We start from the raw sequence: 13218 nt of genomic DNA on the forward strand, positions 1-13218 counted from the left end.
ATCGAAACGCCCGAGCGAAATTTCGGACATTTCTAATTGACAGATTTGTTTCAACGTTGGCACCTTGGTCAAAGCAACATGAAATTAAATTTGACTTAATTGGTTGCCTGATTAAGTTTTTATGAATTAATTTAAATTGTGTCCAAATTAGTAGGCTGTCTCATCAAACTATTCAGCATTATTAGACGCGCGTCATCACGTTCATTACGTGCGCATGGTTTTAGTCATGCAACTGTATTGTTAATTTAAAAAAAAATTAAGTAGCCTACTGAAAATAAATTCATAAAAAACGTTTTAATAACAAGCTTTTATGTAATAATGCCCAAACAAGTAGAAAATAAATTACACACTACTATTTAAATAACTGTAAAGAAAAGCGTGGGTCTCTTCCTAAATATTAGTAAAGGTATCCAATATATACTAAAGTGGCCCATGCTTTTCATTATAGGTATTTAAATAGTAGTGTATAATTTATTTTAAACTTGTTAGTGTATTATTACATGACAGTTTGTTATTGAAACTTTTATTTACGAATTATTTTCTTTATCGTAAAGGAGTACGGATGAAGTATTATAATCGTGCAAAAAGTTGAAATCAAGATTTTCACAAATCTCGTCGTTTACACCTTCCTGAGTCGGTAAAACATAGTTTTGCAATTTTATCCGCATGTGTGTGTGTGTGTGTGTGTGTATTTATGTATATATGTATGTGTGTATGTGTATCTGTCCGTCAACACGATAACTTGAGTACCGTTACAGCTAGGTTGATGAAATTCCATATATAAGTATTATATCAAATTTGTAGTTCTGTATCAACTTTTCAGCGATTTCCGATAAACGGATGTTAGCTTTTCAAAAGCCTTTAACTTGAGAAGGCCTACTGTTTCAAATTGATTAACTAAATATCACATATAAGTAAAAGATCTAATTTGCTGCCTTCTGTCAAATTTTGTAGTAATTTCGATTTTTCAAAAACACAAATGAATTTATAAAGTATTAATAATATTGCGCAATATTATTAATTTTTTATTATACATAGATTGTTTTGTGTTCACTTAGTGCGCAATTCTTTTTTTCTACGAGATTCTATTTTATTTTAAAAATTTTAAGTATTTAAAAATGGATTAAAAATTATGTCTATATCCCGAGTTGCCATCCCCCGTAGTGTTATATGAGAATATTCGAGAACGTTTAGGGGAGATCACTCCCGGTTTATTTCTTTTATAACGTTTTCTAGTCCACAAACAACACAAAATCTGGCTTATTATGATCTGCATGTCTACATATCGCTAGGACAACCCACTGTAGACAAGAGCTTACGTCTGTTGATCCGTCTACGTAGAACATTTTTTATCGATTCCTGCTCCTCTGCGTCATCAGACTTCTCTGTTATATGCCGTTAAAATTGTAATATTTAAAATTATTCGTTATATCTTTAATACAATCCTCAATAATTGCGTTTTCCACCTTCAACATGCATAATTGGATACGTTCTATTGCTCAAATTCTGAAAGACTTGTCTTCAGTGCGATTATACTTGATGCTAGCATTAGCTTCATGTTCATTTAAGTCTCTGACTTCAGCTTCTACTGTCGTGCTCTCCTAATCTTTTTAGCGAGTCTCTGAATGTTTTGTCTCACAATGACACCAGAGTGTACTGAAAGCATCACCTCACACACCTACCGTCGCCTTGGTCCAAGCAGCTGCATTCATTTGTGAATTCCAAGATTTCATCCGTGATATATATATATATATATATATATATATATATATATATATATATATATATATATATATATATATATATATATATATATATATCAGAACGTCAATGCCAAACTACTGCCATTTTTTTACTGGAACGTTACCTTTATGTCTTTAATATCAAGAAAGATAGTTGCTTTATCTTTGTTTCTTGGTGACTGTATTTTGTATAATTAGCAGTTATTATACTGGGTGCAGTTGGCACAAGCGATGGTGCTTTGTTGAAGACCAGGCTGTCGTCGTGTAGGTCAACGTTCATGAGGGCCGTGTGTGGCCCGCGGTCCGTGGGCGGGTCTACTGTGTGTTATGAGTGGCCCGCGGTCCGTGGCGTGTCTACACACCAGGTCTCGTGTCGTCTTGTCAGCTAATTTCTAATTAGTCAATTGAGGGTTATAAAAGCCCGGCCCCTGACTGCTGGGGTCTGAGACAAGACTACATCTGCCGCATCCTGTGAGTATCTAGGTTTTCTTGTAACAGTTGCTAGGGACGCCGTGTCTTAAAGGGTCTTACTTGGGGGGGGGTGTTCTTTCGTCGGTAAATAGGGTTTATCCTACTGTGGGGTGGGGTTTTCTTTTCGTCGGTAAAGGCACTCGCCTTGCTAGTAGCTGTTACTCTATTGGCTATGGTAAACTGACCCAACGTGGAAGTCGGTGACAATAGAGTAGATAGAGTCCGCCTGTAACTGATATAGACCCCTTTTATAAAACCCAAGTGTCCCACGACCCCTGACACAGTTGAAAAAGTCATATAGAACATTATTAAAAGTAAAAGTTGCATTATAGTAAATATCTTTTTAGTTAACTGTTGTCGAAGGCCCTACAGAAAAAGCTATCATGAGGCCCTTATAGATGGGTAATCGTGGCGTAGACGAATGCTAAAGGACTCGATCAATGAAGGCAGTTCCGCTCATGTAGAAGTTTTTTATTACTTGTTAGCTAGATACTTATTTAGTTCCCTCAAATAGAAATAGATTTTTCTTTAGTTCTAGAGCAAGTCTGTCTTTGATAGACGGAAAGTATCCTGTCAACATGGGTTCACCATGAGACAGATAGTATCTTTGTAAACATGGGTACACCATGAGACGGACAGTGTACATGGGTACACCATGAGACAGATAGTGTTCATGGGTACACCATGAGACAGATAGTGTACATGGGTACACCATGAGACAGATAGTGTACATGGGTACACCATGAGACAGATAGTGTACATGGGTACACCATGAGACAGATAGTGTACATGGGTACACCATGAGACAGATAGTGTACATGGGTACACAATGAGACAGATAGTGTACATGGGTACACCATGAGACAGATAGTGTACATGGGTACACCATGAGACAGATAGTGTACATGGGTACACCATGAGACAGATAGTGTACATGGGTACACCATGGGACAGATAGTATCATGTCAACATATTATGTACTCTCTTGTTTATCCCTGACACATTTAGTACAGTCAGTACTAGTGGGGAATGTGACATTTAAACATTTAGACTACCCTCTGCTCCTTGGACGTCCGCTAACATATCCCCAGTAGATAAACGGTTGAACGTCAACAGGGCAAACTGTAGTGGAGGGTGATATAATGAAATCAATTCTGACAGGCACCAGAGCCTATTTCCTGCTACTCACCTACATTTTTGTAAACTATAAAAATATTAAGGTGGAAAAATTCGTTAGACAAAGCGAAAAAAAAAACAACAGTTCGTTTTGTTTGATAATTGATTGATTTATTTTCAGAGGAAAAATGTTTTCCAAAGTCCTTGTATTCAGCCTTTTGGGCTTGGCTATCGCTCAGCAAATCTACTCCCCGGGGAATGAAGCGAACCCCAATAATGTAATCACAGGTAAGGAGCCGCTTAGCTAATTACTTCCTTAATTAATGGGGCCAGCCTATTAATGAATCGAGTACCATGCAGAACTGGACAAACAGAACACCAATTGACCATTTTTTAAAGTTGACAAAGATTTGACAAACAATAGTTCAGTCGCTAATCTCATCACACTGTATGTTTAACACCTAGAAAAAAATCTTGAGTTTAGTCTCAAAGAATACTGATTATGTTTTATTAATTAGTGTGTGTCTTCATGCCCCCCCCCCTCCCCCCACCCCAGAGTCTTGCAGTCGCAAGGTTGACGTGGCCATCATCGGTGCCGGTGCCACCGGAGCCTACGCCGCCTACAGACTCAGGAATGAGAGCCTGACCATCGAGGTCATCGAGATGTCCGAGGTGGTGGGTGGGCGTCACCTGACCGCCCGCATGCCAGGCGTGCAGGACATTCCAGTCGAACTCGGCGAGTCCATGTTCGCTGACATCCACGACACAGTCCAGCAGCTGGTAGAGGAACTTGGTGAGTAGGTCACGTGAGTAGATGGTCACGTGATGACCTCAGTGAGGTCACGTGAGTAGATGGTCACGTGATGACCTCAGTGAGGTCACGTGAGGACCTCGGTAAGTAGCTGGTCAAGTCAATGGCACGTCTGTTTATATCAGTGTCAAGTCACCACATATTGTTATCGTATTATATTTCACGATTGTCTAGATGAGTATTTGTAAAGGACACTGCGTGGTCGGGTGGTAGAGCTAACGCCTGCTGAAAGTCTCGAGTTCGAACCCCGTGCTCGAGTACGTAAGATGTCCGTGAGTGAACTAAGCTTGATGGGTACCTGACATATTAAGAAAACAAATCTAGCCTGCCATAGTGCTGACTGCACTCCCCCCAGTAAGCAGAGTTCATTGAGAAAGAACCTTACTTTATCTGCCTAAGGTTTTTAGTCAGGAACAGCAAAAAAAAAAAAATAAAAAAAATAATGACATATTTATTATTACATAACGGGTATTTAAAAATAGTCTTAAACAGTTATTTATAGATCTGATTGAGAAAGCTAGGAAAGTGTATCCTTCAGTAATGTGTTGATAAAAGTGAATGTTGTTTGACTAGACCTAACCTCCGAGGAATGCCCAATGGCCTACGGTATGAAGAACAAGGCCCGTTACCATCTGAGAGGTCAGAGCATCAGCGAGGAGGAGATAATCAGCGGCAAGCAACTCCCCTACACCCTGACCCCAGAGGAGAAGCAGAACCAAGGCCGTATCATTGAGTAACCGACATCTTTTTATTTTTAGACTTGTTTGTGTAATATTTGAATGACCGACAACTTTTGTTTTAAGACTTGTAACTGTTTGTGTAATATTTTAGTAACCGACAACTTTCGTTTTTAGACTTATTTGTGTAATCTTTGAGTATCCGACAACTTTTGTTTTTAGACTTGTAATTGTTTGTGTAATATTTGAGTAAGCGACACCATTCATTCGTATTTAGACTTGTAAAACGGTTTGTTTGATCTCTGAGTAACGGACAAGTTCTTTTTTAAAAATTGTAATCTACATTAACCAACAGTTTTTAGACTTGTCAATTTGTTTGAGAGATCCCATAATATAAACCAAATGATGGTTAAAACTGTAGAGTGACCGTACACTAATATCAACTACATGCTTTAGACGTGTAAAAAACATTGTGCTACAATTCTACTGTCTGGTGCCAGGTACGCCTTTGAGAAACTGACCGGCGAGAACTACGACCCTGACATGTCTAGAGAAGATCGCATCAAGCTGGAGACCAAAGAAGGCAAACGGCTCTCGGAGCTGACGTAAGTGGTGCTTGATCCGGTACGGCTAGCTGCTCGGTCCTCTTGGCTTAGTTCCTGTAAGAAAGACGAGAGGACGCTTGAAAGCTGTGTATTTGATACATGTAACGTCAAGAACTTTAATCGAACCTCACGGTCTATGGGACAGATGAAGTAGAATGTTAGTTCAAACATAAGCTAAAAGAGGATGTGTGTTGCTGTGGATGATGTGGATGATGTGTGTTGCTGTGGATGATGTGTGTTGCTGTGGATGATGTGTGTTGCTGTGGATGATGTGTGTTGCTGTGGATGATGTGTGTTGCTCTGTATGATATGTGTTGCTGTGGATGATGTGTGTTGCTGTGTATGATGTGTGTTGCTGTGGATGATGTGTGTTGCTGTGGATGATGTGTGTTGCTGTGGATGATGTGTGTTGCTGTGGATGATGTGTGTTGCTGTGGATGATGTGTGTTGCTGTGGATGATGTGGATGATGTGTGTTGCTGTGGATGATGTGTGTTGCTGTGGATGATGTGGATGATGTGTGTTGCTGTGGATGATGTGTGTTGCTGTGGATGATGTGGATGATGTGTGTTGCTGTGGATGATGTGTGTTGCTGTGGATGATGTGGATGATGTGTGTTGCTGTGGATGATGTGTGTTGCTGTGGATGATGTGTGTTGCTGTGGATGATGTGGATGATGTGTGTTGCTGTGGATGATGTGTGTTGCTGTGGATGATGTGGATGATGTGTGATGCTGTGGATGATGTGTGTTGCTGTGGATGATGTGTGATGCTGTGTATGATGTGTGTTGCTGTGGATGAAAGATCCGACTAATCACGTGACGTCCGTGTTTCAGCTTTGACGAGGCCATGGAGAAAGTCCTAAGCCCCGAGGGCAAGAAGTTTCTCGAGGACATCGTCAAGTCCAAGGTCTCCCTGTACAAGGACGCCAGCGCTCTGGAGATCTTCCACAACGAGATGGACTACCACAGGTACGCCAAACTTGGTTGAGTCCCTTGGCTGAGGTGTACAACTACACACGTCAGAGATTTTAGCTGAATTAGGAAGTTTTTAAAACATTTGTGATTGTACAGAATATCCCAGATAAAACTGACCAGTGTCCTGTTTTTGTATCCTCTCAGCAAGAACGCCACTCTGTACAAAATCAAAGAAGGCATGGATGCTCTCCCCATGACTTTGTTGGACAAGTTCCTTAAGGCCAGCGACAGGTCTGTCATCTGTCATCTGTCATCTGTCATCTGTCATCTGTTATCTGTTATCTGTTATCTGTCATCTGTCATCTATTATCTGTCATCTGTCATCTGTTATCTGTCATCTGTCATCGGTCATTTGTCATCTGTCATCTGCCATCTGCCATCTGTCATCTGTCATCTGTCATCGGTCATCGGTCATCTGTCATCTGTCATCTGTCATCTGTCATCTGTCATCTGTCCTCTGTCATCTGTCATCTGTCATCTGTCATCTGTCATCTGTCCTCTGTCCTCTGTCATCTGTCATCTGTCATCTGTCATCTATCATCTATCATCTATCATCTGTCATCTGTCATCTGTCCTCTGTCCTCTGTCCTCTGTCATCTGTCATCTGTCATCTGTCATCTATCATCTATCATCTATCATCTATCATCTGTCATCTGTCATCTGTCATCTGTCATCTGCCATCTGTCTTCTGTCATCTGCCATCTGTCATTTGTCGTCTGTCATTTCTCGTCTGTCATCTGTCATCTGTCATCCGTCATATGTCATCTGTCATACAACTGTGTGTTTTGTTCCTATTAAAGAAATATGTTATCTATGTCTGTTTTTATTTTCTCTAGCCACAATGTGACCTTGAACCGTAAATTGGAAGCCATCCAACGCTTCAGAAACATGACCTACATCCTGAAACTCAAACAAACCAGGACCAAGGACGGTCTTGTTGAACTTTTGGTGAGTGATTGGGGACTGGTTAACTTTTGGTGAGTGATTGGGGACTGGTTAACTTTTGGTGAGTGATGTGGACTGGTTAACTTTTGGTGAGTGATTGGGGACTGGTTAACTTTTGGTAAGTGATGGGGGACTGGTTAACTTTTGGTGAGTGATGTGGACTGGTTAACTTTTGGTGATGGGGACTGGTTAACTTTTGGTAAGTGATGGGGGACTGGTTAACTTTTGGTGATGGGGACTGGTTAACTTTTGGTGAGTGATGTGGACTGGTTAACTTTTGGTAAGTGATTGGGGACTGGTTAACTTTTGGTGAGTGATGGGGACTGGTTAACTTTTGGTGAGTGATGGGGACTGGTTAACTTTTGGTGAGTGATTGGGGACTGGTTACCTTTTGGTGAGTGATGGGGGACTGGTTAACTTTTGGTGAGTGATGTGGACTGGTTAACTTTTGGTGATGGGGACTGGTTAACTTTTGGTAAGTGATGGGGGACTGGTTAACTTTTGGTGATGGGGACTGGTTAACTTTTGGTGAGTGATGTGGACTGGTTAACTTTTGGTAAGTGATTGGGGACTGGTTAACTTTTGGTGAGTGATGGGGACTGGTTAACTTTTGGTGAGTGATGGGGACTGGTTAACTTTTGGTGAGTGATTGGGGACTGGTTACCTTTTGGTGAGTGATGGGGGACTGGTTAACTTTTGGTGAGTGACGGGGACTGGTTAACTTTTGGTGATGGGGACTGGTTAACTTTTGGTGAGTGATGGGGACTGGTTAACTTTTGGTGATGGGGACTGGTTAACTTTTGGTGATGGGGACTGGTTAACTTTTGGTGAGTGATTGGAGACTGGTTAACTTTGGGTGAGTGATGTGGGCTGGTTAACGTTTGGTGAGTGATTGGGGACTGGTTAACTTTTGGTGAGTGATTGGGGACTGGTTAACTTTTGGTCTGTGATGTGGACTGGTTAATTTTTGGTGAGTGATGGGGGACTGGTTAACTTTTGGTGAGTGACGGGGACTAGTTAACTTTTGGTGATGGGGACTGGTTAACTTTTGGTGATGGGGACTGGTTAACTTTGGGTGATTGATGGGGACTGGTTAACTTTTGGTGAGTGACGGGGACTGGTTAACTTTTGGTGAGTGACGGGGACTAGTTAACTTTTGGTGATGGGGACTGGTTAACTTTTGGTGATGGGGACTGGTTAACTTTTGGTGAGTGATGGGGACTGGTTAACTTTTGGTGAGTGATGGTACTGGTTAACTTTTGGTCAGTGATGGGGACTGGTTAACTTTGGGTGAGTGTTGGGTACTGGTTAACTTTTGGTGAGTGATTGGGGACTGGTTAACTTTTGGTAAGTGATGGGGGACTGGTTAACTTGTGGTGAGTGACGGGGACTAGTTAACTTTTGGTGAGTGATGGGTACTGGTTAACTTTTGGTGAGTGATCTAGTCTAGTCCGGCTTTTGGTGAGTGAACTGTTCACGTCAAACATTTGGTCAGTTGATACAGTTGTCATCCATCAAAAGTTGTGACTTTTCCACAGTGTGGGGCTTGTTATTGGTGTCTCATCTGTTGGGTTCTATAATAAAATCTAAAAGCAATACTGTCTATGCCTATACTGAAGTTAAAACGAGTTTATTTATGGTACACTACTCACACAGGGACCCGAGGAACACATCTGCGCAGAAAAAATTATTCTGGCTCTGCCAAGACACTCTCTGGATCATCTTCAGTGGGCAAACATGAAGTAGGTTTTTGTTGATCTTATAGCGGGCAAACATGAAGTAGGTTTTTGTTGATTTTGTTCATGCAACACCCATCTAAACATTCTGAGACTAGAAATCCTAACGTTGAGTGACCGTCTTATGATGGTAGTTTCTAAATGAGAAAGTTACTACAAAATACTTTTGTCCCTGTCACAGGAAATGGAAGGTTGTCGAAGCTTTGAACGCGGTCAAGCCTGTCCCTCTCTCCAAGGTCGTCTTGACCTTCAACTCCCCCTTCTGGCTAGTTGACCCCCAAAATGAGGAGAACAAGGTCAAGCTGACCGACACCATCCTGGGCCAAACCTACGACCTGGGCAAATCCAACTCCTCCGACAAGTACCTGCTGATGGCCAGCCAGGCTGAGGGTGAGGACGTGCAAGAACTCCTGAGGCTCAACCTGCAGGGACCTGCCATTCCAGGCTCCGCTCTGGGAGAGTACCGTGTCAGCCAACCGCTCTGGGAGCGCATCAAGAAGGAGCTGATGGCCGTCCACAAGATCAGCAGTATACCCGAACCTCTGTCCGGAGTGGCCAAGTTCTGGATCAGCCCACCCCACATCGGGAAAAATACCGTGTGGAGAGCTGGATACGACGTGGATGACGTACTGTCCATCACACGTCATCCGTCGCTGACAGACAAGGTGTACGTGGCCAACCCCGACCTGTCTAAGTACAACGGCTGGACCGAGGGCGGCATGGAGGAGGTGGACAAAATCCTGGAGAAATATTTTTAGATGGGGATCTGCTGGGGATCTGCTGGGGATCTGCAGGGGATCTGCAGGGGGTCTGCTGAAGACTTATGGCAGGAAGGCAAAGCTAATAAACAAAGATAGAATATCTTATCGGAAAAAATAAAATTCGTTTGTTAGTCAAGTTTTATTTTTAAAAAAAACTTGTCTCTGTCTGCCATTGGATGTATGGAAGTAAAGATTTTGTTTAAATTTATTTTATGCGTTGTCGTCAATTTTATTTTATTGTTGAACGTTGTACGTATGGCTTATTGCAATGTCACAACACGGTGTATAAAAACCCATTGGGCACACTACTGTCTCTCTCTCTCGCTCTCGCTCTCTCTCTTTCTCTCTGTTTGTCAGATCAGAATCTTTAGCAATAGCCTATGTGTAGAACTTAAAGATACGTAAGTTTATTTAGAATAATGCTGATTATACAGAATGTAAAAACGTAATTTCTATTAAAAGAAAGAAAAAAAAATAAAGGTATATTCGATCATAAAAACACATTTAATTACACAACTGGCGAAGTATTGCTTATTTTTCAACATTAGAGAAAATATGTCTCTACAAAGCAAACATGGCGTCCAATCAGGCATAAGACAACACTAGAGATTTCGATTGAAAAGTTTACTAATTAAAAGTGCATTCTTTTTCGGCTAATTACCTTTGAAATTCAGAAAAACGTTTTAATAACAAGCTTTTAAATAATAATGTACTAAAATGAGAAAATAAATTATTGTTATTAAATATATAACAATGCACCACTATTTAAATACCTTTAAAGAAAAGCGTGGGATACCTATTGGATACCTTCGCTAATATTTAGGAATAGACCAACGCTTTTCTTAATTTATTTTCTTAATTATTTAGCATTTAATAAAAATCTTTCCTTTTCTTCTTTTTATTGCATTATTATATAAAGGTTGTCATTAAAACATTTATTTTGAAAAAAAAATTCCGTACTTCTAAAATTTCAATACGGTAGAGTTGCATAACTAAAAAAAAACGCGCACCAAATGAACGTGATAATGCGCGTATAATTGTGCGAAAAGAGGCAGCCTACTAATTTCATAAAATTGTAATTAATTCATAAAAATTAAAGCGGCATCCAATTTGGTCAAATTATCATATTGCATTGTCTTGACCCACGTGCCAACTTTGAAACGTATCTGTAAGTTGGAAGTGCTCAAAATTTCGCTCGCACGACAGATAGAGAAGCAAGTTAAATAAAAGATGTTTAAAAACTTCATACAAAAATAAGCTTTTATGTAATAATGAAATAAATGGAGAAAATAAATGATTTTCTTTAAATCTATAATAATACACTTCTATTTAAATAACTATATAGAAAAGCGTGGGTCCCTTTATTATCTATTTGATACCTTTACTAATATTTAGGAAGAGACCCATGCATTTCTTTATTGTTATTTAAATAGTAGTGTATTTTTATATATTTAGAGAAAATCTTTACTTTAATCATTCCCTCCACACGTGACACCCTGCATCTCAGCAGGTAGCCGTGTGTTTATTTATCAATGTATCTGCATACCATTCTTTCTTAGCATTGAATATCTGTTATATATATATATATAATATTATATATATAACACACACACACACACACACATATATATATATATATATATATATATATATATATATATATATATATATATATATATATATATATATATATATATACATATATATTGCACATATCCGGTTTTGTTTCAGCAGCATCACGTCACCGATGCTTTTCAAACTTGCCAGTTTGGGACGAAGGGGTGGGGTGGGGGGGGGGGGGGGAATGTGTACATGGGTCGTTTAATGTTTTTTTAGGGTACGCAGGGCTGATAGATTGTCTTTTTTAATCCAATGGTTGAGCGATACAAAAATATAAGAGTAACGAGGCTCTGCTATGTCTACAAAAGAAAGATTGTTGGATCTATTGAAGCTCATCAGAGGTTCTTAACCTGGGTTCGACTGAACCCCAGTGGCTCGATTCTTCAGTCTCAAGGGTTTGGCGAACTATGACAGTTAAACACGACAGTTAAACACGACAGTTAAACAGGACAGCAGGACAGTCTTAAAGTGCGCCGGAGCGAGATAACACATTTCAATAACATGATGTTTCTATAACGTGGAAACCTTGACGTCAAAATACACGTATGTCATGAATCGTGTCAACGTCACATATACAGGCGCGCGTTGATAGGGTCCATACAATCACTACTGTGCTACGATATAGAAATAAAAAGTATTATTTCGATATCGTGCCACAGTAGTGATTGTTGTGATAGTATGTTGTGTTCTTTCTTCCTTAATATTTTGATCCCATCATACTATAGACCTATCGAGCCAAAATAAAATAAAACAAAAGTGGTCGGACGAATAAGTAAAATATGGATTCTCTTGTATAACGAAACTGGACGGGAGTCACCTTACTAACTGAATGATTTACAAAGCCATGTTGAAAAATCCTAGTCTGAAACCGAAAAAATTCTACCCCCCCTCCCCCCCCCCCCGAACTAAATGAAATGTATATAATTTATATAGAGAATATATACTCTTAACATTAAAGGAATGTAAAAATTCAAATTTTTTTAGGCAGCCCCCGAAGAAAGTCTACCGCCCCCCCCCCCCCCCCCGAAAATTTCAAGTGCCCCCCCCCCCCCCCGGAGAAAAAATTCTGGAAGAAACACTGATCGTTGGATTAAAGGAATGTAAAAATTCACATTTTTTTAGGCAGCCCGAAATGCAGGCTAAGCTTTATTTTTGTAAATTACATAAATAATTAGTTTTTAATTAAAGCACAGCGTCCAGTTAGAGATAATTAGCCACAACCAGAGCAGTCCATTTCAAAGTTTAAATCCTTATATTGCTTTATGTCGAGTATAGTTTTAAAGTAATATCTACTTTCTATTAGGTTCCAACCATATAGCCCTCATTTTCAATAATTTTATTGACATATCATTCAATTCGAGGATATGATATTTAATACACAAATGAACAATAGATTATTTTGTCTGCTAAAAACCAAAATTTTACTTAAACTTTAAGGGCACTCTACCAGCTTGGGAATATGATAAAGTATTTCATTGTACACTTTCATATTTGTATTTTTTTTTCTCTGAGCATGTACTCTAGTATATATGAAGTACACAAGTAAAATATACCAATGTTTTGAATTTGAAAAAAAATCGAATTTTGTTTTTTTCATATTAGAGGGTTCGGCGAATTCCCATATTAAGCTGTTGGAGTTGGGTACCTTAAAAAATATTTAGAACCGCTGATCTACAAACTCTCATCGTCGGATGTTAAACGATGAGGCTTAATTCTTAAATGTGTAAATCGATCGTCGGGAAGAGGGGGGGGGGCGAAA

The 13218-nt window shown here is 39.7% G+C and overlaps 1 protein-coding gene across 1 annotated transcript; it reads left to right on the plus strand.

Annotated features, from left to right (window-relative positions):
* The first annotated feature begins 2143 nt into the window (after positions 1 to 2143).
* On the plus strand, positions 2144 to 10047 carry LOC131929975 (L-amino-acid oxidase-like). Its single transcript, XM_059286361.1, has 10 exons — positions 2144 to 2213; positions 3511 to 3617; positions 3886 to 4122; positions 4714 to 4873; positions 5318 to 5422; positions 6257 to 6391; positions 6542 to 6628; positions 7234 to 7345; positions 8999 to 9084; positions 9260 to 10047. Exons 2-10 carry the CDS (start codon positions 3518 to 3520, stop codon positions 9834 to 9836), a joined length of 1599 nt encoding a protein of 532 aa, XP_059142344.1. The 5' UTR covers positions 2144 to 2213; positions 3511 to 3517; the 3' UTR covers positions 9837 to 10047.
* Positions 10048 to 13218: the final 3171 nt, after the last annotated feature.

This window comes from Physella acuta, unplaced genomic scaffold (assembly GCF_028476545.2).
Source record: "Physella acuta isolate Inbredline_101_S28 unplaced genomic scaffold, ASM2847654v3 ptg001700l, whole genome shotgun sequence".
Classification (NCBI taxonomy): domain Eukaryota; kingdom Metazoa; phylum Mollusca; class Gastropoda; family Physidae; genus Physella; species Physella acuta.